The 25,839-nt window shown below is 34.7% G+C and overlaps 2 protein-coding genes across 2 annotated transcripts; one reads left to right on the plus strand and one right to left on the minus strand.

The window, feature by feature from the left end:
- Window positions 1-1,547: 1,547 nt before the first annotated feature.
- Window positions 1,548-3,024, plus strand: LOC114298202 (Protein prenylyltransferase superfamily protein). The gene has a single exon (XM_028242731.2). The coding sequence runs from the start codon at window positions 1,759-1,761 to the stop codon at window positions 2,791-2,793; it is 1,035 nt and encodes a 344-aa protein (XP_028098532.2). The 5' UTR covers window positions 1,548-1,758; the 3' UTR covers window positions 2,794-3,024.
- Window positions 3,025-5,157: 2,133 nt separating this feature from the next.
- Window positions 5,158-25,759, minus strand: LOC114277393 (uncharacterized). Its single transcript, XM_082893634.1, has 15 exons — window positions 25,558-25,759; window positions 25,323-25,472; window positions 17,328-17,876; window positions 15,490-16,659; window positions 15,028-15,355; window positions 13,921-14,176; window positions 13,612-13,828; window positions 13,133-13,485; window positions 12,488-13,024; window positions 10,902-12,093; window positions 10,454-10,804; window positions 10,119-10,356; window positions 6,516-9,181; window positions 6,292-6,425; window positions 5,158-5,799 (listed from the first exon to the last, which is right to left on the minus strand). Exons 2-15 carry the CDS (start codon window positions 25,416-25,418, stop codon window positions 5,427-5,429), a joined length of 8,460 nt encoding a protein of 2,819 aa, XP_082749760.1. The 5' UTR covers window positions 25,419-25,472; window positions 25,558-25,759; the 3' UTR covers window positions 5,158-5,426.
- Window positions 25,760-25,839: the final 80 nt, after the last annotated feature.

Genomic DNA, 25,839 nt, shown 5'->3' on the forward strand with positions numbered 1-25,839 from the left:
AATATGACATTAACAATTATCAATTATATGAATTTCGGATTTTTTAATCACGATTCTTAATTAAAAAAAATTACTTTTAAAACCCTAATGTCAAACCCTAATTTCCTTTTAATTCCTCTGAACAAGCAAAAAAAAAAAAACAATTTCCAATTCAACAAATATAAGTTGATTTATTCAAAATTCAAAATATAGACATTTTGATTCACAAGCATAATTTCAAAATCCCAATTTCTGATTTCAAATTTCAAAATATAAACATTTCATAATTTCAATTCTCAATTCTCAATTCTCAATTCTCAATTATATGAATTTCATAATATGACATTAACATATTTATGATTTATGAATTTATGAATTTCATAATTTCAATTTTCAATTCTCAATTCTCATATTTATGATTTATTTAAAAAATTCAAAAAATTAAAAAAATTCCAAACCTGATTTATGATTCAAAAGCATAAAAATTCACAAGCATTAGAACCATTAATACTGTGAAGCCTAAAATGTCATCCTAAAAGGATGTGTGAACAATCTGATATCAAGCAACAATTATCATTAGAACCCTAATTTCATAACCACACTGATAAAGCGTAAAAAATCCAAACCCAAATATTCAATTCACAAGCAACATCCAAAAATTCAAAAGCATAAAAAATTTCACAAATTCAAAAGCATTCACATTTCTGATTTCGGATTTCCAAATCCTGATTTCTGATTTCAAAAAATTCCAAACCCTAATTTCATAACCACACTGATAAAACCCTAACACATTTAATAATTCACATATAAAACCCTAACATTCACAGCAAATTAAAACACATTCACATTTTCACAAACACAAAAAATAAATACATAAAATTAGGGTTAACTGTCATACCACGGAGAGAGAGAGAGAGAGAGAGAGCAGAGAGCAGAGATCAGGGTGAGAGTAGAGAGCAGAGAGCGGAGAGCAGAGAGCAAAGAGCAGAGGGAGAGCGATAGTGAGCCGAAGCAGAGCGAGATCAAGTGAGTCTGAGAGCAGAGGGAGATGGAGAGTGAGAGATGAAGAGTGAGAGATGGAGAGTCTGTAGATCGAGCAGAGACGAAAAATGTAAGTGTGAAAAACATGAATGCAAATGACGGGGTTCGTCTTTTATAGCAGTGTGAAAAACGGTTTTTCAATTAGCGTTTTCATTTAGTTACAGTGAAGTCGCCATTAGAAATAGCGTTTTATTCACAAAGGTGATGCACAGTGAAGTCGCTATTCTGAATAGCGTTTTCTCAAGAATGAAGCACTATTAGAAATAGCGTTTAATAATTTAAAACCGCTATTCCGAACAGCGTTTTATTAATTAAAATCGCGATTCACAATAGCACCTTAACTATTCATCAAATTTTGGCCTCCAAACAGTTAAAGCGCGATTTGTAATAGCGCTTTAGCTTAGTTTGGAAATTCCGTCAAAACTAAGCCTAGTTTAAAAAATAGGAGACAAAAGAGGCTTAGTTTGGAAAAAATTCCCATATTTGTGTAGTTAATTCAAAAAAAACTACATATGACTTTTAGGTGATGTGTACAAGGAAACACAACCACCTGTGGTCCCTTCCCTTCACTCCCCCTTCATCCTCCTCTCAACCAGCCCCCAAAACCCTAATAAAAACCATTGCACCCAACCACCCCCATACCCCAAAAAAAACTCTGAAAACCCTTCTACCCTCCTCAAATTCTCCCCCCTAACCCACAAGGAAAGAAAAAGAAAACAAATTTTTCTTACCAACCAAATGGACTCAACTCTGACCATAGGGTTAAGATCATCCATCTTCCACCTCAACACCACCACTTCTAAACCCCACCTAAAATCACCACCACCACTCTTTGTCCCTCCCTACCTCCATTTCCCAAGAAACCCCTCTTCCAATCCCCAATTTAGACTCAGAGCTTCCTCTAATTCCACCCCTGGAAATGGTGTTTCCTCCCAAAACCCCATCTTCCACAAGCTCAAAACCACCGCCGCCAGCCTTGTCCTCGCCGCCGCCGCCGCCTCCATGGCCGGAAAATTCCACCCCTTGCCGGCAAGAGCCGAGACCCCAACAACTGTGATAAAGGAAGAGCAAGTCCAAGATCAGCAGCAGCAAGAAGAAGAAGAAGAATTTCAAGATCAGTCTTCAGATTCTTCTACACCCTTGTTGCAATTTATCGATTCGAATTCGGAGGCAATAGAGGCATTGAAATCGCTTTTGCAGCAAAAGCTCGAGGCAGGGGAGGACGAAGAAGCTTTGAAGGTATTGAAAAAGCTTGTTTCGGCTCAACCGGAACAGACCGAGTGGAAATTCTTGCTGGCTAGGGTTTTGAACGAAATGGGTTGTGCCCAAGAAGCCCGAGAAGTTTTCGAAGAGATTTTGAAGCTCAATCCACTCTCCTTCGAAGCTCTGTTTGAAAACGCCTTGTTAATGGACCGTTGTGGAGAGGGAATTGCAGTGATCACGAGGTTGGAAGAGGCTCTCAAGATTGCGGAGAACGAAGAAAAAACGAAGGAAGCGCGAGACGTGAGGTTGATAATGGCACAAATACAGTTCTTGCAGAAGAATGTGGATGAGGCATTGAGGAGCTATGAGGAACTAGAAAGAGAGGACCCAAGTGATTTTAGGCCTTATTTCTGTAAAGGAATGATTTATAGCTTGCTTGATAGGAACAAGGAAGCAAGGGAGGAGTTTGCTAAGTACCGGGAGCTTTCGCCCAAGAAATTTGAAGTTGAGGGGTACTTGCGGACGCCATTGTCGAGGATGAAGCTATTTGGTACCAATGAGGAGAATTGAATTGGGTTTTGAGTTGAATCTATGAGAAATAATGATTCAAGAGACGGGTATTTGCTCTTGCAAGAAGAAGATGAATGGGTAGAGGACCATTTTCAGTAAGGCCAATACACACACCTCTGTTGAGTTTTGGTAGTTGTGGCTTTGTAATTTTTGTTTTTCTATCAAGAGAAGTGATGTTTAATCATCAAAGAGGATATTTGAATAATGAATATGACTCTTATTTCTAGTGAATTTGAAGATATGTTGCCTTGCTTTATGCCAATTGATGCTTGATCTTATGTCAAATTAGAATATTTGCTTTTTGGGTAAGGAAATAGTGACAAAATACATTACAAATGGAACAATCATTCCCTATTTCAAGGGAATCATCATTCCATATGAGAGCTTAATGAATGATCATTCCATTTCATTCCATCTCATTCCAGTTAACCAAATACTACCTTACTTCTAGTGAATTTAAAGGTATATTGTGTTGCTTATATGCCAATTGCTGCTTGATCATGTGTCCAATTAGAAAATTTGCTCAATGCAGATTATATTTTGCTAGTTATCTTTGTTTATGCTACCATTTCTAGTGAATTTAGGGTTTAGGGTTGGTTGGCTGCACAAGTTATGAGAAATAATGATTCAAGAGACGAGCATTTTCTCTCTTGAAAGAAGAAGATAAATATGGTTTCTCTCTTGAAAGAAGAAGATAAATATGGATTATTTTCAGGCAAGGCATTCACCTCTGTTGAGTTTTGGTAATTGTGACTTTGTAATTTTTCTTTCTACTTGAGTAATGAATATAAGTCTTATTTCTAGTGGATTTAAAGATATAAATTGTTGTGTTATGCTGATTGCTGCTTGAAATTATACCAAATTAGTAATATTTGCTCTATGCAGATAGTATTTATGCTAGTTTATCTTCGTTTCTGCTGCCTTTTCGTTCTTTGTTCAATGCTTTATATTCTTAATTATCTTTTCTTTGGAGTGTATATCTGATTAATGTGTAGTTTCATTTGGATATACTTGGTGAGAGGCCTTATTGAATTTCATATGGCCGAATGCATGGTTCAAATAGTTCTAATATATCAACTAATCAAATGATTGGACTGTCCTTCACCTTGTTCAGCAGATGCTTCTTCCAAAGCTTTTTCAAACTTTGTTTTTGTTGGAAAGATGCTCTTACAACAGCCATTTAGATAATTGAAACTCATTTCATTTCTACACAAAAACATCACGAATGCAGAAGGAAGAACTCCATTTTATGTTTTGCTTGCTTTTCTATTTCACTATATTTTGGAGCAATTGTTTCAATCCCATGATTCTGCCTAATTTATTCTTCATCACTGACTGTACTGTGGTTGGATTCCGACCTACATTGTTTTGTTCTTCATGCCCCTGAAATACGTATACATGTATGTCATATTTTATTTATATGATTACAAGAGTAATTGGAATTCATGTTAATGTTTGGACAATGATGGACATTAGTTGTAATAGTTATTTTGCTCTCACTTGTGGTTTTTCCCTGTACAAAGGTTAATGAACACATTTTATGCGTATGCGATGGCCAGTAGTGGCTTTAGTACAGATTAGATCGTACTATATGCACAAGGTGCCGGCTTATAACATGGCAGATCATGTACTCAATCAATCTAAATGTTAAAGACATTTAATTCGTTGCTCAGATCAGAGATATGATTATTTAGGACTTACTGTTTTGACCAAATGCTGGTTATGATGGTTTGAACACTAGAACACAAGAAATGGTTAAAGTTAATCCGATTGCTAGGGTTGTCAAATTGAGGCAATTGGCTGACTAGTTTGACCCTCTTTTTCTTATGAGGAAATTGCTTTGCACGATGACCCTTTTGCTTGCAAATATAACACCGGTTTGGCTTCCTTCAACCCCGAGCTTTTTTCTTTCTTAAATACAGACATTGAAGTCTGGTTTTCTTGATCATTTACATTTCTTCTGGAATATAGACAAAACAATCTTCTTCTGTTCTCTTGCAAATGAATTCATTCAAGTTTGTCTTTTCTTTTTGTTGCATACCTAATCAGTAGCTTTAGGTTCATGAAAGCCATAAATTGTTAAACAATCTGCAATATCTTACTTAAATTTGCATTGAATTCTTTCTACGAATAATGCATAGATATTTTTACAGAATAGAATATGGATATGAGAAAGGATAAGCCTTATTCTGTAAAAAATCTATGTGTTCATAGCACCATTGCTGGTTTGTTTGTATGAGTATCACCCTCCATCTTCACCATTAAATGTTCAAGCTTGTTCATCGGCCACATCATGCATTGTACAAAATTAAACAAGAAAAAAATGTAACTACACAAATGTAGCAACCTCTTCTTATAATAGTAGCTATGAAAAAAGTTATCAAATGAATGAAGCGCATGATTTGGCATCAAATATTGTTACCAAATGATTTGGCCAATAGAGAAAATGTCACCACCATCAAAATTCTATGTAGAATTCTGTTTTATAGACACTGATGTTAAGAGCCCCTGATTGAACAAAATTCTCAGTTGATTTGGGCAGTGAAAATAAGAGATAAGAAGATTACAAAAGCAAAGCAATTTACACAATAAAAAACGAAAAAAAAGGACAAGCCATTGGAAATTCAGAGCTGCTATTTCCCCTTTTTACCCTTCTTTGACTTGTTATTTCCTTTTTTTCCCTTCTTCGACTTGCCATTTCCCTTCCCCTTGTTGCTTTCAGTATCGCCACTGGTGCCATTGTTTTTAGTTCCTGAAGCATCATCAGCAACCTGCAACGCTTTCCCTTTATCAGAATTGCTAGCTTCTCCCTCAACATTGTTGCTAGCCTCCTTAACGTTGTCGCTAGTTTCCTCCACCTTGCTATGATCGGCTTCCTTTTCATCAGCATTTGTATTGTTAAGAACAAACAGCTGGTTCAAGAATGTTTCCAGCCTCGGCCTTCTCAAATGCAGCCTTCTCAAAAGTTGCGCAATTGTTGAAATGTTTTCCTCTAGTTCCCTTTCGCTGGAAGATTAATAATAAAAAAATCCAATAATTGTGCATACCATAACATGAAAATGGTTACAATCTATGTAACACAAGAATGATCAGATGGCATGATCGATTTTAAAAAAATACAGGACACGATATGATTAGAAAAGCCTATGTAAAGCATGATGCAGTAAAATTTAAATTTTATTCCAGTAACTTCAACAAGTCACTGAAAGAGGACAATATTACAAAACAAAATTTTATCATACGATGCAGAGTTTTAGTGTTAAAATCAATCAAGAATTAATAGAATGATCGTGTCCCACTAAAATCCAAAACTATGGGGAAATGAATGGCATAATTCACATTAGAGTGAAGCAAATTATGCCCATTTCAAATGAAATTATAAACAAACCACATGCAAATATTTATCCATAAATACCAAACAAATAAATTGATAAATATTTATGAATAGAAATAAATCTAGGAGGGCTTTGAAAAATGAAAAGTTACATTTAAACCTACCTCATATCCAGTGCAGAAGATAGCTGCTTCAATTCATCAAGCATGCAGTTTGCTTCAACAAGAAGGTTTCCATCTTCATCATCCCAAGTCTTCTTAGCAGCAGATACAAAGCTTATACCATTCTCTACCTTGACCTAAAATAGATATACAAGGGAAAAAAAAGAATTCAAATTTAGATCCTAATCCTTTTAACATTCAATAATGTCAATCAATTTGGCATTTACCTTTAACTTTGAGGCATAAGACACAAATTTTGTAACACTTCCATCTCCTACGTTCTCCACTGACATTAAAGCATCAGATATTTGCACAAAGAGATCACAATTCATTTGCATGTCGCCTTCATTTATATTCTGACTGTTCGTCTTCTGATCTGCCATGGCAGCTAAGTTTGAAGGTGGAGCCTTAGAAGTCTTCCCTTGATTGTGATTAGCTCTATCCACTTTAACCACTACAGTTTGACCTCGAGGAGCTTTGTTGTTAATAGGAAACAACAATCTCATGATGTCCTCTCTGCTCGGGGAAACTCTCATGTCAACAAAAATGGCATCAGGACATGAAAATTTCAAACAATTTTCTCCCAAGCACACTATAACAAGAGGATTCCCAATCTTCTTGCACGCTTCTGCAAGTACATTTACATCTATTTTTACATGATTATGTCTCCTCATCCTCCTAAGAACATCATAGAATTCCGGTGGTAGACGCTTAGTAATATCACTTCTCCCCATCAAATTAAAAAGTAGATCAAGATACTTTCCAGTTCCAAAGTTCACACAAAGCAAGCACAATGTAACCATCAGTTTCAACAACAGCAGCGGATAGTACCGATTGTAATTGATATGAGATTTTTTAATCCATTCTGCTGTAACTTGACTGTTGTACAAGAAATCCTTGATTATGGAAGCCACAAAATCAAAAATGCGGCTCACAGAAAGTCGACTGTCAGTTACTAAATTAGCAGTTCTGACGGCATTTGATTGCTCACAAATAAACCATTCAACAAATGAAGACTTTGTGGTGAAAAGGAATCCCCGAAAGCCAGATGCAACTATCAAAAGTCGCTCTATAAGATACAGGAAACAACTAGGCGATATATAGTCAGCTTGTCTCCAGTTGGCATTATAAGTATCTACCAAAGCTTCGTAGAACTTGTCTACAAAAGACACCGCTCTTGGAGCCTCACAGGAATTGCCCGATGTAGATACCTGCGCAATTTCTGATTTTATGTTTCCACTTAGCTCCTTAATGAATCCTGCCCAAGGTGAATTCTCATCAAACCTTTTTGCAATCTTGTTGTATAGTTCATCAGTTGGCTTTCCTGAACCAAGCCATATCATTAAAATCCTCCCAATTTGGCCATAGGTTAGGTCACCCTTGATGTTGATGTTTACAAGAATAACCTCCTCAAGAACGTTCCGGGAAAGCTCACTCCCTCTTAGAGAAATCATACTCTCTGTTAATGATTCCCGCCAATCTAAAGGAAACACATTCTCAAAGTATGCAGTAGATAGGTTGAGAAAACTTTGCAAAGTTTGAGTTTCACGGTATGAAACATACTTGGACCCCAAAAAAGAGTTTGTTAACTCAAAGATATAAACAAGAGGCATGCTTCGGCAAAAAACAGACATTGAATTTGAAATTGCAAACTTATGAAGTGCCTTGAGAGTTTCCAACACCTTCATACCAACAGAAAGAAATTCTGAGTGCCAATGAGTCTGAGCAGCTGAAACAAAATGGCGTACATCAGCAGAAACCAACTTTCCATTTCTCCGAAGAAATCTGTCATCAATTTCTCTCACCCAATCAGCATCAGCATTCAGAAAAAGGAAACTGGTATTAACATTATTCAACTGTCTCTTCCGCACACCAAAGTAATTCAAACAGAAGTCTCCATAGCTATAATATTCATCAACATCATGAGTTTCAAGACAAGCTAGGTACTTGAAGATATACTCAATCTTCTCTTTCCAAAGATTCCAAAAGCAAATCAGCGTTACAACAGACACCTGGTTATGTGAAATGCTTTCTTGTGAATGCTTCATCAAATCCACTACTAATTCATATTCCCAATCATACTTCGAGGTACTTGGCTGCAGATGAATATCCAGAATTTTTCTTATGGATAAGATTTCACCTCTGAGGCTTTTATTACCACGGGAAGCATTCAAATACTGACTCAACTGGAACAAGTTAGATTGTTCAGTTGACAAAATGTTAGCCTCAGTGCAAACAAACTCATAGAAGATGTCTGAATCTTTCTTTGCAAACGACTTGGCTTTAGCTAAAATCTCCTCCTTTTGTGAAAAGCACTTTAGTGGCCAACCTCTGCTTCCAGATGCCCACAGAGAATTGGAGAATACATACCATAAAATAAGCTTCGACGCCTCTTTAAAATGTCCAGCCTTCCCAATCAGATCAGCCTCGCGTAGAACATCTCCTTTTAGCTCTGCAACCTCCGCAGCCTCCAAAAAATTTCCCGATTCTTCTTCCATCACTAAAAGCTCATCGAGGCAATCCAAAGACTTCAAGAAGTTGCGGACTGAATCCATTGAGTGAAAAGCTCTCACAAATTTCATCATGGATCTATTATCCTTCAGTTCATGGTAATTAAGTGCGCAACTCTCAAGGAACTGTTGTTCAATTTTGTTGATTTCTTCATTTCTTTTGACCATCATACCATTGTCTCTACGGGCATCTTGTTTCCAGCATTGAATGTATTGTAAACCCATGTCGAAAAACTTTCCTTTGGTGCAAACAGACAAGCACTCTGAAAAATATTTTCCACGGGCGTACACTTCAGCTGCAAGTTTATAACTACCTGCCAGAGAGAAACATTCCCCAGCTTTGTTCAGCTCAGTTTCCCCACACTTTTCCAAATAAATTCTTCCTGCAAAGTTAAAAAATTACAACCTAGATGTCAAAAACTTTGTTAACCCAAAAGTGCATTTAAGCTTCAAAATTAAATGTTGGAGACTTGGAAAATGCAACTAGAATGACAAAACAAGATGAAGACAAACTAGAGTAGGCAAATAATGCTGTTGTAAATTGTCTGGAAGTATTCCAGCTTTAGATATGAGTTCCAACCTTACAAAGGAAGAACACGAGATGAAATTTGAGTGCTCTTGTTTTGAAGCATAGTAATGACCAAGAAATATGGCAAGCAAGAGAACCTCAAGGTTTATCTTAGTTTTTTCAGCAACATAAAATTATTGGGAAATGATATTCACACTCCACATTTGCATCCATATTTGGCCATCTAAAAATATCCGCTTATGCCAAACAAAATATATTAATTTGCAAGTGCACACAAACAGAGAAAAAAAGGAGAATTACTTTAAAAAAAAAAAAAAAAAAGAAGAAGAAGCTGTCATTCAAACATTCTGTCCAATGATCTTGTTGTGTATAACATAATCAAAAAAATTTCATATTGGTAAAAAAGGTAAACCCTAAACCGTAAAATAATTTTAAAGATAAAAAATTCATCAGTTAGCTGCTTATCAAAAACAATAATTCAGGGTATAAATTTTTGAGTAAAAATAAATTAGGGCATGAATTTCATGACACAAAGGGTTATGCATTTGTGATTCTCCTCTGAAAGGAATCTACCCATTATCCCCAGATATACTAGTATAGTATAGGTCAAATTATCTGATTAGTTAAAAGTCACAATTTGTTGGTATTTTTCAAGGGAAGTACCATCTTATGAAATCTAAAAATCATAAGCCACTAAATTGTGTTAAGTTGCATAAACAATTCATATTGCAAACAATATTTTGAAATTAACAAAAAAAATAATTGAAAAACAAATGAACAGAAAACAATACCTGCTCTTTCATACTCCCCCAAGTCACAAAAACATTCGGCAGCTGACTTAGCCATACCAATAGAATCAAATAACTCAGCAGCTTCCCTAAGAACCGTGCAAGCCCCATCAGGATTCGAACCACGCATACGATCTGCATTTGCTTTAAGGCCCGAAGCCTTGGCCCTTTTTCCCCACATTGTGTCTCCAGCCCTTTCAAAGCACATCGTTGCCATCTCATAGTTATTCTCATGATAGAGCTAAAGAACACAAACAATACATGTGTAAGAAAAATCATGATATGATTTTAAAAAGAAAAACAGTGCTAAAATTAATATATGGAGCAATCAAGCAGACCTTGATACCCCGTTTCTGCCACTCTTCTGGGCTACTTGCAACTTGCATTGCCTGTGCAAGTGAATCGTCCAATTTCCTTACTTGGACAAGGCACAACTTCTTCCAATAGTCAAACATAGGCTTCGAGAGCTCCTCAGTATTCTCACAAATCCACAACCTTTGCCTCGTACGAGTAATTGCCACATATAGTTGCTTCAATTCAGAACACAAGACATTATGTCTTGCCTCATCAAATTTTGGATAGGACCTGCAAGTACCATCAAGCATTTCTTGTTCTTCCATAAATTCATATATTACTCTCCATTGACTTTTCAAAGGCGACGAGCCCAAAAAGTTGTACAATAACACATCCTATAAATGATAAGAAATTAATCAAATAAGTAAAATATGAAAGGTATATAAAAAGAAGAGACAAATAAATAACATATAAATAAAAACTAATAGTCACCTGAAACTCTAGGCCCTTACATTCCACAATAGTCAAAACAAGTGCCTGCTTTCCAACATAGTCAGATATTTCCTTCCTTGCACAATCATCTCGTACTAATATGACCTGCTCAGCGCCAAAGCCAACTATGTTCCCACTGACATTTCCACTCTTTCCAAAAATAGTAACAATTGCATTTTCATCATTTCCAGACTCAAGAAGAACCGGAGCTTCACCGTATATAAGACTTGTCTCGGGTTCCAAAACATCAATAGAATGACGAAAGTAACGGTAAAGAAGGTTAATGACACTTTGTGCTAATCTAAGAACACCATCATGGGTACGAAAGTTCTGGCGAAGGCCGAAAATCTTTGATAGATGTCCTTTCTCCTTTGTTCCAACAAATGCATCGCCTCTTGATTCCATCATGAACTCATTGTAGAATAGAGATCGTATATCTTCGAACCTAAAATCAATTCCCCTTGCAATAGTCTGTGCTGTGTCACCCGCAAAAACAAAGCCCTCGTTCACATTTTGGCAAATATATTTGAAAAGAGAAATTTGTCTCATTGTAAGATCTTGCACTTCATCAATATACACAAAATCCATTTTGTCGCCCTCAAGTATTACATTTCTTAGTCGATGATGAAGATCATTCACTAAATCAGCTAAATCATATTCACCCTTTTCCATCTTTGTTTTCTCAAAATCCAGAAAGATATCATAAATTTTCTCTCTCTTCTGCTTACTCAAAGTAGATACCCGACCCTCAGACAGGTGGACATAATCCTCTCGACTAAGTCTACCTTCACAAGCCTCACCCACTCCCAATCCACCTTTTATATGAGAAATTATCTCAGTAAACACTTTGGAAGGATCGAGCTTCTTTGTTAGCGTAGAATTGAAATGCGGCCAGTACAATGAACAGAACCTCTCATAGTTAACCTCCTTTGTTCTTAAGAAAGTTTCCAAAGCAACTGATCTTGAACCACTAGTTCTACAATGAGAAAGTCCGCTTCCACCAAGGAACCTTTCGAAGTATGAATTGCCCAATGTTCCATCAAGCATCATTAAGAACTTATGAAATGTGATGACAAGAGGGTATTTGTTAGAAGCAATGTCAAGAAAAGAATCTGGGATATCCATAAATTGTGCTGTATCATCCATATCGGTTGAACTGTTTTCTCCAGAAAAATTCCCACCATCAGCAAACCTATACATAAGCTCATAGTTAAGAGAGAGGGAAAAAAAAAAAGTACTACCCTTAGGCAGTTAACTCAGAAAGAGTAAATGTCACCTTAGGTCAACAATAACAATTAACAGAGATCACGACGGACCAATTAATGCATTAATTTAGAGATCAATCATACAAACTATAGGAAACCAATTTGATAACATAACCTCCATCCATTGTATGACTGTTAATTTATTTGTATAGTATAAAAACTTATGAGAACTTTTATAGGACCTGCTGCACACTCAAGTCATCTAAAACCAAAGAGTATTCACTTTAGTTTGCTGATCACTAATTTGCAACTAAGACAGTAAAAACAAAATACAAAAAAGGAACAGGTTGCAACAACCCCATAAATGAGCATCTTACACACCTTTTCAGCCCAGAAACATGTTGTTTGATAGCATAACACAGTTTCGGACTGACTGTCACAAAAAGTTGGCGCAAGACACTATCCTTAATCTCTGCAACGCAGTCACCAACATCGTTCCTCTGGCTCACATCTGTACTAGTACTGGCCTCATCTGCACAAATTCCTTTTGAAGCAATATGGTGGTGTCGCTCCTTCCGAAACAATTTCATTGTCAAAACTGTGGTTTTACCGGTTCCTGACCGTCCAAGTATAAATGTGCTTCTAGGGAACAAGATAATCTCTGATTCCTGGTCTGTTACTTCAAAAGGTAGGTCCAATTCTTTACCATCGCGGCCAGAAAGTAAGTGGCTCACCACACCAGACGATAAGGAGTAGAATTTCATCAACAACAGGCTCTCATTAACCTTTGAATTCTCAACATAACTCCTACCATCAATTGTACCGCCACTTGACTCATTCCCATGTACATGGTTGTCAAGATTCTTGAACCGGACAATGTCAAAAGATGTCACCCAACTCTTTGGAACTTCCAAATACCTGAACACAAAAAACCAATCAAGAAAGTTAATTAACCTATGAAATTCAAATATATAATATACATAATATATTTCATTATGTTCACAATTAGTAAAAAAACAAACATACCCTTCCAAGCATTTCTGCTTACAGTGATCGATATAATCATCGGTGTACATAGCAAACATGCCATCAAGGCGTTTAACCAATTTTGGGATCTCTTCCAAGGGCAATATATCCCAAACCTTCAAAACTTGTTTGTAAATCGAATCCTTTACAATGTCAATGGTGCAAACAACATAGAGCCCTTCAACCATAAATTTTTTCCAGATCTGTGCAGAGCTCTCACAGACTGAGTCCACATTCTTCTTTTTAGGTCGCCAACCACTTGAAAGCTTCAGTAATAGGTTCATAACTGACTTTTTAATACGGACTGAAGTGAGTTTTCCAAATGATTTTCTGAAGTTTTCGCTGAAAAAAACCTGGGGTGAACCAATGGGAAAAAAAATGTCAAATCAAATTACGTGCAATGTAAAGATTAAAAGTTCTGTGATTTTAGAGATAGATAGTAGGATAATAACATCATTTAATCACAAGAAGTTAAATACCTTCCATCTTGCACTTTTGAAAAGTATACTATCCTTATTGAACAAATCATCCATTTGATCAAGCTCTTTCTTGACATCTATTATTGCTTTGGCCAAATCTTTATCTAAATCAGCATCAAAGAAACATTGGCGATCCCTAGCATCACGGACTATCACTTCCCAAACTGATTCACTACTAGCTAGTGTCTTTTCATTTCCCAAAATCCAAAGACAGTGCCTGGAAAGGAATCAAAGGACATGAAGATTCATCATCTTAAAAGCAAAAAGATTAAGAAGTGAACTTAAGAGGGAATCTGTTTGAATCAATACCGAGCTCTTGTCAATGCAACATTAGTTCTCTGGGAACTGGACATGAAGCCAACAAATCCACCTTTATTTGATCTTACAGTAGAAATAATTATGACATCTGCCTCTCCACCTTGAAACCCATCAACTGACTTCACCTTCACTGTGAATCCCTCGAGGTTGTCATATTTTTCTTCAATTTTGTCTTTGATAGACACAACTTGAGCAGCGTAGGGAGATATCACACCAATGCTAAGCTTCTTTTTGTAGCCTTCCCATGCTGTACACAACATCAACCAATAAAATTTAAAAAAAAAAACAAAAACAAAGCAAATCATTTAATATGTGAAAATAAGAAGTTCTACAATTTTAATAATTCAACAGAATGTTAATTTCTCTATCGGTGATGTTTAAGATTGAGGGAATGATTCCATCAAAATTGTCAAGCAAGCAGGGGATCATAACAGGTAATTTTCAGTGTTTTATTTTCATTTCTTCATGCTACCTTTGTTTTCTTGTTCTTTTTTTGGTTGAGTTATAGCCTTCTACAAAAGAGTGAAGGAAAAAGGTGTGAACACAACATTTGATAAAAGTGCTTCAGTACTGTTTGGTAATGTTTCTGAAAACTGCCTTGTGTTATTGAAAATAGAAAAATGAAAACAACGCAGAAATACATATCAAAATACTTAAATGTTTCTGAAAACTGCCTTGAGTTCTTGAAAACAGAACAATGAAAACAACGCAGAATGCATATCAAATTACTTTTTCTTTTAGATGAGTAGAAAATAAAAAAATAAAAAAATTATTTCAAAAAGGAATCAAGGGAATGCCACCACATTCAAGAAGGACCAAGAAAACCAAACATCTCTATACACCTCCAGTTGTCTTTTGATTGATTATATGGGTCTTGACAACAATAAAAAGGCTTGTAAGTAGTATCCTTTGGTGCTGCAGTACTATGAAATAATGGTTTCAAAAGTAAAAAATCTAATTTCAAAAACCACATATTGAGATGTATACAATAATGCTCATAAAAAATAAGATACATATGGTAAACCTTTCTGTAAAATATAGTGCATATCAAAACAACAAAGTCAAAATACAGTTACAATTAAATCCCACTTGACAAACCTTTGTATAATTTCTGCACTATCTTCACAACAACAGCAACCTCTACCAAATTTCTCCGGCTACGCCCAACATCATCAAATTCTTCTTTACCACCAACAACATTTATGAAAGAATAGGGACCAAACATTGGCTCTGAAAGATAGTGTCTTTCGTAACTTTTCTTCATAACATATGGTGCATCCATGATTTGGTTGAAATAGAAATTTGAATTTGGGAAGAAACTTATCGATGGATGCATCCTGTACTGCATGTTTAGAAGGTGCTTCGAATGACCCAATGAACTCAACCTTCCGAACAAGCTTCTTCCAAATCCAGCTTCACTCGAAACCTATCAATCAACATAATGTTCAATGTATGAAAAATGAATCCTTGCCAACTTATATTTGTAGGGTAATAAGACCAATAGCATAACTTACATTGCTAATAACCAAACCAAACCAAACCAAACCAAGCCTAACTTACATTGCTAATAACCGTTGCTGGTAATTGGCACTCATCGCCAACAAGAATGGCATGTCTCAGACCGGGAAGTTGAAGGGGTATTGTCGATTCAGACTCCTTCAATTGTGCAGCTTCATCAATAACCAGCAAGTTCAGTGGTTCCATCCCCACTGAATATAGCTTATATGAACTAGAAGCAGTGCAGAAAATTAAGGAAGCCGTTCGAAAACAGAAGTCCCTAATTGAACCTTCGATCACAACACTTGGCAGGTCAAGGTCTTCAAAAGAACGTTTAAGAGATTTTAGAACAGAAAGACACATGCTCCTTGTGTATATCAGAGATTGTGTATTCACAAAAGATTCAGAAAAATCTTCAATTGGATATTGGTGTGAAAAAATATCCTCGAGTTCATCAGAAACAACACTCTCTTGAAACAACAAACTTTTCAAATAATCAAGCAAGTCAATGAGAGTTACCATTTTCTGGAAATTATGTTCCAAAATGTAACTTCTTGGTAAATGAGTACCGAATATAAACATACATCTTCTCAGCAATGATTCAGTAGATTTAAATCTAGCTCTCACAAACTCGAGAAATGATTTGAATTCTTCCTTTTTGACTTCCTCTTGATTGTTGTGTTCTTTTTCTATGATCTTTTGATTTTCCACAAAAACATGGTATTGAGAAACAGAGTCTTCAAGCAAATCTATCATGGAAGTAAAACAATGCCTCCAGCCAGACACTGGTCCTAAACACTCCTCAAGTATTTCAACACGATAATCCAGATAGATATCTTTAATGTCAGAATCCATTTTCAGCCGATCCTTATTCCCAAACAAGAGAATATTGCCCAAAGAACAAAATAAAGCATCCTTTGCAGATTCCCTCACCAACTGTAACACCCTCGAAGCCACTTCATTTATAGCTACATTTGTAGGAGAACAAGTAAGAGTCCGGCAATTCATCCTCAAAAGAGCAAAAAGCATAACACTGACAGTTTTAGTTTTCCCCGTCCCTGGTGGGCCCCATATAAGTTTTGCAGTAGGCTTGTGATTACATTCCATTCTAAGAAGAGCAGCCAAGACTGCCTCTGTTTGGGATTCATTCAGCATAGATAGTAGACTTGTACCAAATCTTTCGGTCAATTGGTACCTACTATGGACACAACAAAGTTCGCAATCCTCCTGAACCTGTTTTTCACAGTTAATGTCAATAAGTTCCACCAAATGTGAAGTATATATTTTACTCATAAAATTCATTAAATTATGATGAGTGATACCCGAAAAAAAAAATTTACTTTTTCAAATGCACATTAAAAAACACAGTACATTTTCATTTCAAAAAGAAGAATTTAACAATATAAAAGTAATTCCAAAATTTTGCCGATATAATTTCTTAAGAGTTTCCAATTGGAAGACAAAATAAAAAAATAAAGAACAAAAATCTAGAGAGAGCAGAGTTTTTGCATGATCAAATATAAAACAAATAGGCCATAATGCTTCTAGAATTGTGTTTTTACATCATTAATTTGCAACAATATTTTATTGGATGTCTTCATAATTGGTGTTATATTTAGTAGTCTTGTAAAGTCTAGTAGTGTGATTTATACAACCCTTCAACCCTTATTGTACCACATTTCAGTACATGTGGCAAACCTCGTTTTTGTCCCCATTCCTTGTACTAGAACGGTTTGCATTCCAGTTAACAGAGTCCAAATGAAAAGACACAAAACATAGGATGCAAAATGTTAACTGACATTAACTTCGTATACACACGATCATCTTAAAAATTAAAAACAAGGACATGAAACTCAAACAAAACAATTGCATGCATAATAATCTTTTGTCACAATTCTTACCTCAGAATCAGCACAAAGAACTTCCTCGATGATCTTCAGATTTCCAAACTTGCAGAGCGCACGCCATATTCGTTTGTTTGTAGTTATATTTCTCAAAAAAACCACAAAGAGTGATTGCCGCATTCCACCTTTGACTTCAGTGTCTCTCAATGCTTTGACTTTAAAAAAAGTAGATGAATTATTACCTCCTCCAATCTCATCCTCTGTGATATTAGTGACTGTTGCAAAAGTCCACGTCCTTCCACCCTGTTGTAAATCAGATACAGTTTCGGGTTTTGCATCTGAAACTATAAAAACATCTCCGGGCAAGGTTTTGTAAGGATCTTTGCCACGGTCACTAAATCTGTTTCTCCAGTAATCAACCTTAATATCATAATTCAAAGTTCCATATGGCTTGCACGCATCGAGTGAGATCACTTCAGCAAAAGGTGCTTCGTGAATGATCTCCATGCTTGAAGCCAAGTCTGCCCGTGTTTCCTCTAACAAGGGAAAAACGAATGAACCAAAATAATGCTCGACTGACTGAAATGATTCTGGAATCTTCTCCACCTAAAAATAAAGCAATGAAAGTTTAATGGAGGTGAAACAAAGTAGTGAAAGTTTAATGTCAAGTCGCCAAAGGCAAAAAAAGTTCAATTAAACAATATTCAATGTAAAAACCATAATGAAGGCAAGATAATACAACAGAATCGAAGAGCATAAAACAGAATTAAGCATGGTCACATGACACCTATTAAAATTTGAAAAAAAAATACTCATAATTGAATATAATTCATTATTTTAAGATTTTTTAAAATTGACAACTAAAATTTTATTGAAACTAAAATAAAAGGGTTCAAATTCTTTTGATTCTATTTTATCAATTTATTGTTCAAAAATATGATTAACCATTCAAAAGTCTATGCATGATTATCTTTGTTAGAGATAATATTAATTGTTTTTATAAAATAAATTATTTATATTTTGATTTTTGATTAAAAGTTTTATAGGTTAGGTACATTCCCTTAATTTCCTTCGGTACTCAAGAACGTTTTATTGACAGACATTCCACCAATTAAGAAATACTTACAAATTTTCTTCAAGTTTGGAGGAGTACTTTAACTTATAAACTATGACGCACTGACATTTCAAAATAAGCTTCGTATCCGCACTGACTTTAACTTATAAACTATGACGCACAGACACTTTTGGGGACATGTATGGGACACACCACATGGCGTGTCTCTTTATTTAATTAATTTATTTTTAGGGGGCACGCCGCCACTTCGGGGACATACCAAGGGCATGCCAATTTGTCTTTTTCTCCATTTTATTTAGTGCTTTTGACAAATGTTGAATGTTTATTATTTTTTTCTTAGATTTGAATACTTAATAGATCATCCATAAAAAATATATACCCTGTAAGTGTTAATTTACAAGTACTTTTCTTTTAAAATAAAATATAGAATTAGAGTTAGTTTTTGTCAATATTGATTATTTGTGGATGTAATACTAATCTAAAAAGCAAATAAAAATATATGAAAACATATTTTATTGCCGTGTTCCCGCCATGTCCTATCGTGTCTGTGTCCCTATTTTTTTGAAATCACAGTGTCCCGTATCTGCATCTGCATGCGTGTCTGTGCTTCTTAGCTTATAAATTTTCTTAATATATGTTTGAATTAGTGTATTTTGAGGCCATGAAACAGATTCAACTTATTATTACTTTATCCCGTGACAATGTAATCATTTTCTATGAAATTAAAATTTTAAAGTAACTTCTAATTACATAGAATAATTTTATCAATTCATATGAAATTAGGTTTATAATTACATATAGTCAACAACTACTATGCTTATAGAAATAGAGAAAAAAAAATCAAGGATATTAAGTTCAAATTTGAACCCACTAAGTAAAATTCCTGATTGCACCACTGGCCGCAAACGCCAACACATAAAACTATAATAGGGTAGTTATTTTTTGAAAGGCACAATAACTAATAAAGTAATTACATTTGGGTAAAATCTACTTTGATACCAAATAAAGGCCTGAATATGCAAATTTATAATCGTATATACATACAACTAGTAACCAAAGAAGAAAACATTCATTAGTTCATACAAATGTTGAAGACCATAAAGTTTTTAAAATGTACTTACTACAATTTAAACAAAATTTACAAACTAAGTAGAAATACATTTGAAGAGCTTGTAAATGAAGTTCCCCCACAAGCTTCTCGAGAAGGAACTGAAGCTGCTATTCTAAAGTGAAATCACCACAAAAACTAAAGGTCCTTGCAAGTGAGATATACATATAGATGCTGAAAATTGAAACATTCAAGCATTTTGCAATTCACTTTAAATTCTATAAACAAACTCAATTTACCTTGGAATACAAGGTTATCTAAAGATTATCTTTTGGTTTCGTTGTCGTTGTTTCCCTTTGGAAATATTTCTTCTGTATTTGGGCATAGGCTTGTAGAGGCAACCGCAGCCAAGCTGAGTAGAGCAACAACTCACAAGGCAAAGTGAGCTTGTATTACTATCCACATAATATATCCTTTCCATACAGAACATGAAGTTACTTATAAAATGTACTACCGCTCAAAATGTCACTCACAAGTTCCCTCCTGGGCTATTACATTAGTTATGTTGTAAATCCTACATGCCACAATCAAAAGTGTGAGGCCATTGTACTCTCACAATCGCATGCAATGCCTAGACTAATACAACTTCAACACCAAAATTTTATGAACTTTAAAAACAAAGGCTAAGATACTTGGAACTATTTTTTGTAGCATGCTTAATCATTTAAGCATTCAGTTATCCTCAAGCACTTGCTTAGACAAAAATTTGACAACACAAGAATTAATATAGGTTAATTTGACAGCACAAGGATTAAAATTCAACAACTCAGTGATCCTCATCCTCAACCTCAAGATACTATTCATGAATTAGGGCCAAAACTGCGTACATATTTTCCTCCCCAGACCTTGCTTTAGCAGCGGTCTCGTGCACTAAGATGCCCTTTTCTTTTATACTATTCAAAATAAACCATTCTGACTTGAACCCAAACCATTCAGGGCAAACAGCCTGGAACCCATGCCTGACATCAAAGAATTGAAAGAAACAAAAATTTAAGGCTTTGTTTGGTTTAGAGTTCAAAACATAGTTCCACCACTGATTTGAATGTGGTATTTGGTTGCAGTTCTGCACCCATTTTTCAAAACTCATTTCAAATTATAATCATTACTTTTCAAAACTCATAACCAAACACACAACTCAAAACTCTTTTTAAAACTCAAAAACAACTTAATTTTTATTTTAATTTTTTTTTATTTTTTTATTTTAAATATTTTATTTTATTTTATAGGAATATTTTTAATATTTTAATATTTTGATATTTTAATTGTAAATATTTTGATTTTCGGAATATTTTTAATATTCTTAATATTTTAATTTTCGGAATATTTTTAATATTTTATTTTTTAGAATATTTTTAATATTTTAATTTTCTAAATATTTTTAATATTTTTAATGTTTATACAGGCCTAAAAAATGAATTGACCGAAAAATTAATTGACATAAAATAATTGATATAGAAGTTATTTGAAAAAAAAAATTATTCAAAAAAATTACTTAAAAACAATTAATTGAAAAAAAAATCATTTTTTTATTTGAGTATTTTAAAAATAGTTTGGTTATGACTGTTGATCAAAAATACGGATATCGAGTTATGAGTTGTGTATTTAATTATCAATTATAGGTTGAATTAAGTTTTAAACTATGAAGCACGGATACTTCAAAAGGGGTGACGTATCCGTATCGGATACTTATCGGATACCGATACTCCTCGGATACTCGCGGATACGTATCGGATACTTCTTAAAAGTATCGGATACTTCTTAATTAATTTTTTATTAATTTTGAAGTATCGGATACTTAATTTTGAAGTATCGGGTACTCGAAGTTACATATTACTTATAATATTTTGTTTAGTTTTTTCATAAGAGAAATATAGTGAGAGTTAAAGTAATAGAATTTGTGAAATTGATGTATCCTTGTTGTCTCTCTCGCTTTCTCACTCTCTCACGTTTCTTCTCTCTACTCTCATTCTTTTTTTGGTGTTGGCATGTAAGGATGATGTTTAATTTGCATTTGCATTTGCATTTGCTTTTGCTTTTAGTTTTGGATGTTTTATGAATGTTTGAGCACTTTTAGGTTAATAGGAATCCCTCTCTTTATTTATTAATTTACTTTAAGTTTTATTTTCATGCATATTACATTATTAAAATTATAAAAAAAAAAAATTTATGAATGTATCCCCGCTGTACCCGTATCATACTTTTTCAAATTTTGACATATCGCCATATCCACATCCCCATATCACCATATTCGTATCCGTGCTTCCTAGGCTATCATTGATGACTTAAAAAAGTATATTTACTGAAATTTTTATTTAAGAATGGTTTTTTGGCTTTGGCTTTAGCTTTAGCTTTAGCTAAGGTCTTGTGATATTCACTGATGAAGGGGAACAAGTTGAAGCTATTGACCTTGAAGACTCTTAGTTTTGTAGGAATCTTTCTTCTTTATCAAGTTGTCTTTTGCTTTAAGTTTTATTTTTATGCATACTGCATTACTAAAAATTGTTAAAATAATATTTTTTACGAACGTATCCCCGCCGTACCCGTATCCTAGTTTTTCAAATTTTGTCGTATCGCTGTATCGTATCGTATCCGTATCTGTATCTGTATCCGTATCCGTGCTTCCTTGGTTTTAAAAACTATTTTAAAAATTCATCACCAAACAAATTTTCTTATTTCACATGTCACATCAAACTTTCAAAACTCAATTCCACGTACAATTCAAAACTGAATTCAACACTCTATTCAAAAACCATAACCAAACAAATTTTCTATACTCAAATCGTAATTCCACAACTCACAAACTCAAAATACAACTCATACTCTCAAATCATATTTACAAAACTCTACCAAACGCAATCTAAAATTTTCTTTCCTTTTAATTTTTTTTTTTCTTTACAACAATCTATAAATCAATTTAACTTCTTAACAAACTAAATGAATTCCAATTGTGTAGCAACTACACCAACATTCAGAAAAGGATCTAATTACACTACATTATGAAACCTATGTATGCTAAATAGTTGAGTTAGAGCTATTCCACTGGGCATTGCCAAAATGGCAAATGCCAAAATGATAATTTGGCATGCTATAGTGCCAAAATGCCCAATTATGCAATATTGGACCATTGGTGCAAATGGCAAGCACAATCATTTTTTGCTAGCCACTTTTATTACCATTGATCACATGGATTCCCTCACTCACTGATCTGATCCCCTCTCATTGATCTCATCCATTGATCCCGTCATCACATCCCAAAAAATTTCACCCAACCCTGTCACCATTTCTAACTCTTTCACAATGACACACACACACACACACACACACACTTCCCCCCTATCTCACATGATTGGTGACGCTCTATTATACCTTTCTTACTTCCAATTGTCTGTTTTTACGGTCATTTTGGTTTGTATAGTTCTATATAGCTTTTATAGCCTTTTCTTGGGTTGTTCCTCCTCTTTCGGGGTGTACAAAATAGTATACCTCTCTTTGTTGCCTCATAAAGTGTGTCCATGCTTTGGTGTCTATCCAAGGTTCCCTTTCATGTTAAGTTGCTCTAGTACTGCAGCTTCTGTTTTTTCGTATTGTAACCTACCTTGCGGGTAGTGCTTTGGATGCTTTCTTTCTTCTTGTTGGCTGTCTTCTGATGTTGGAAGCAAGATTTGCTTCTTTGATTATTCCCTAGGATGTCGAGTTGTTCATGGCCCCCATGTGTCTTCATATGTGGCCCTTGAACACTTTTGTGGTGCCCTAGGGCTTTTAGGTTTGGTAGTTTGTTAGTTTGTTTATTTTGTTTTCTAAGCTTCACAGAACTTCTCTGTTTAGTTGGTTAGGGCCTGGGGTATTTATTCCCCTTGTAAATCTATAAGTTCTTTTGTTTTATTTTATGACTTAGGGTTGGTTTGGGAAAAGGTTATTTTAGTAACTTTTTAGCTAAAATATGATGTAAAAAAAACTAGTATGTTTGAAATGATTTTTTGATTTTTTACGAGAAAATGTGCAAAAAATAGAAAGAAAAAGTAATCTTTAACTTTTTGTATAGTTTTTAGCTTTTAACTTTTTAGTGACTTTTTAACTTTTTAACTTTTTGACTTTTTTAGTTGGTTGCCAAACCAACCCTTATTCACCCCAAGCGTTACATAGAGGACACAACTTTCATCACAATCTTAGCATGGCCTTCGTCACAAATACACACGCACACCAATTCACACAAGTAGGTCAATTTGAATTTTGTGATCTTTCTATTTCTTGATCAAGAGAAATGCATATGTTAAAATGTTGTGTTAAATTTTAGAAGAATGTGTTAATTTTTGTTAAGTTTTTGTTGTGAAATTTGTTGAAATTTTGGGTTATTGATTTCTAGTTGTGAAATTTGTTGTAGTAGTTTCTTTTTTGTTTTTTCCCAAAGAAAGGTGGGGTGGAAGACTGGGAATACAGTTAAGTTGAGGTGGCAAATTTGGCAATTGCTTTGGCACAAGGTTAGATATTGTAGACATTTCTGTAATTTGAAGAGCTCTTAACTTCAACTCTTGCCAAATTTTAGCTATAGCAACTACTATGGTAGACTAATGGAGTGCTTCTTGAGTGAAGAGAAGGAATGGTTGATGATAAAATAAGAAGACAAAGCTATTATATTTGATAGCAGGAGGGCTTTCTACAAAGTGATGTCTCACATTGCCTAGGTACCAAATTAATGTGCAATATATAAGCATGAGGCGTACCGTCACCCCAATAGCTACCTTTTGCGGTTGCATTCTACCCAAGAACGTGTAACATGGCATCAAAGGCCACAAAACCCAGAGATGATTAGGGTGCATGTCCTTGGAATACAAGTGGTAGGTGCTACCAAGTGAGCACCTTGAGTGTGTGAGAGAGTGTGAAGCAAAATTCCATATTGTCTGGGTACAAAAGCAAGGTTCGCTATATGAGCATGAGAGCACCCTCGCCTCAGCTAGCTTTTGGGTTTGAGTCCCATGACCATGCAAAACTCTCTGCATCTCTTACATAGAAAAACAAATATGAAAACTCTCCTTTCCACTACATGCCACGGGGTTGAATTTAGTAAAATATATTCATAACAAATAATGGGATTGTAAAATACATAATCTTGTACGCAATGCATTGGAATGTGCATTGTGCATACTGGTGTCCATATCCAATACTACAAAAAACAAAAATTTGTTCTGATGATCCAGTGATCATGATTTAATGAATTTTTGCTGACGAAAAAAAAAAAACAAAGGTTGAATGAAAATTTATTTCATAATCAAAAATTTCAAAAGCTAACCAGTAAATTAAGTTCGATCGTACATGCTTCACATTTATGATTAATTAATTACAACTAGATGCAATATGTCAATTCAAAAGCAATAAAAGAAACTGGAGATACACAATAAATTCAGATACATCAACAAATCAAATATCAAACCAGATATCAACCAAAAAAATAAGAGGCCAACCTCTATAATTGTACATTAATTGCTGCATTGGATTGAAATTTTTGAAGGGCCTGGCACAGAAACAGCCCAGCCCTCGAAGCAGAAGTAGGGTTAGGCAAACAATCATATTTAACTGCTTTTTTCCACTTTGAGAATAAAATTATATTTACACATAATAATAATTTAATCCCAAAAACTTGAAAAAAATAAAATAAGTTGAACAACACATAAACCAATCACAGAATCAAACAAATAATGTATATGCCCATAAGATTGGCAATAAGATTTTTTATACATGAATCCCATCAATAGATTTTGTCCTGTTTTGTGACCGGTTACTGTATTTGTAACAGAACTACAAAATATGTGATTTTAAGTATCTAACATGTCAGTGGACAGTGGAATGGTGAAAAATGAAGCATAAGACACACCTGGTTCTTGTAAAGATTCTCATTGAAGATGTCTTCAAGAGACCATGAAAACATCAAATCAGTGAAGCTTGAGTCATAAGGAACCCCTCTCATCATCAATTTCTCACTCTTTTCTATCTCCTTTCTTCCACTTGGTAATGTATTGCTTATCTGAAACAACAAAAAATCAAAACCCCATTTCACTTTAAACCCTTCTATAAATCCTCACAACAATGAGAGAGAGAGAGAGATGTACCAAACCCCCATTTCACTTTAGACCCTTGTATAAAACCTCAAAACAATGTCAATGAGAGATAAAGGGTATTAAGATAGCATGAGAAAGAACTGGGTTTTCTTTATGAAGGAAGGAAGGAAGTGAAAAGGAAGAGGAAAAGAACCTAGGAAGCTCTCTCCGTACAAGCACTTGTCTACTAAAATCTCTCTTTCTCTGTATGTATGTATAAGATGATCTGAATACTGTATATATAAAAATAAAGGGCTCGTTTGGTTTGATTTTCTAAAAAAATTTTGGGAAATT

Source organism: Camellia sinensis, chromosome 11 (genome assembly GCF_055761805.1).
Source record: "Camellia sinensis isolate YWXY chromosome 11, ASM5576180v1, whole genome shotgun sequence".
Lineage (NCBI taxonomy): Eukaryota > Viridiplantae > Streptophyta > Magnoliopsida > Ericales > Theaceae > Camellia > Camellia sinensis.

What these genes read in the sequence shown, in the direction of transcription:
- LOC114298202 (XM_028242731.2), top strand. Translation starts at nt 1,759, where the DNA reads ATGGACTCAACTCTGACCATAGGGTTAAGATCATCCATCTTCCACCTC.
- LOC114277393 (XM_082893634.1), bottom strand. Translation starts at nt 25,418, where the DNA reads ATGATGAGAGGGGTTCCTTATGACTCAAGCTTCACTGATTTGATGTTT. An exon ending in TCAAAAGTGCAAGATGGAAG is followed by an intron (nt 13,486 to 13,611) that starts GTATTTAACTTC and finishes GGTTCACCCCAG; the next exon opens with GTTTTTTTCAGCGAAAACTT. An exon ending in GGCAGAAACGGGGTATCAAG is followed by an intron (nt 10,357 to 10,453) that starts GTCTGCTTGATT and finishes TGTGTTCTTTAG; the next exon opens with CTCTATCATGAGAATAACTA.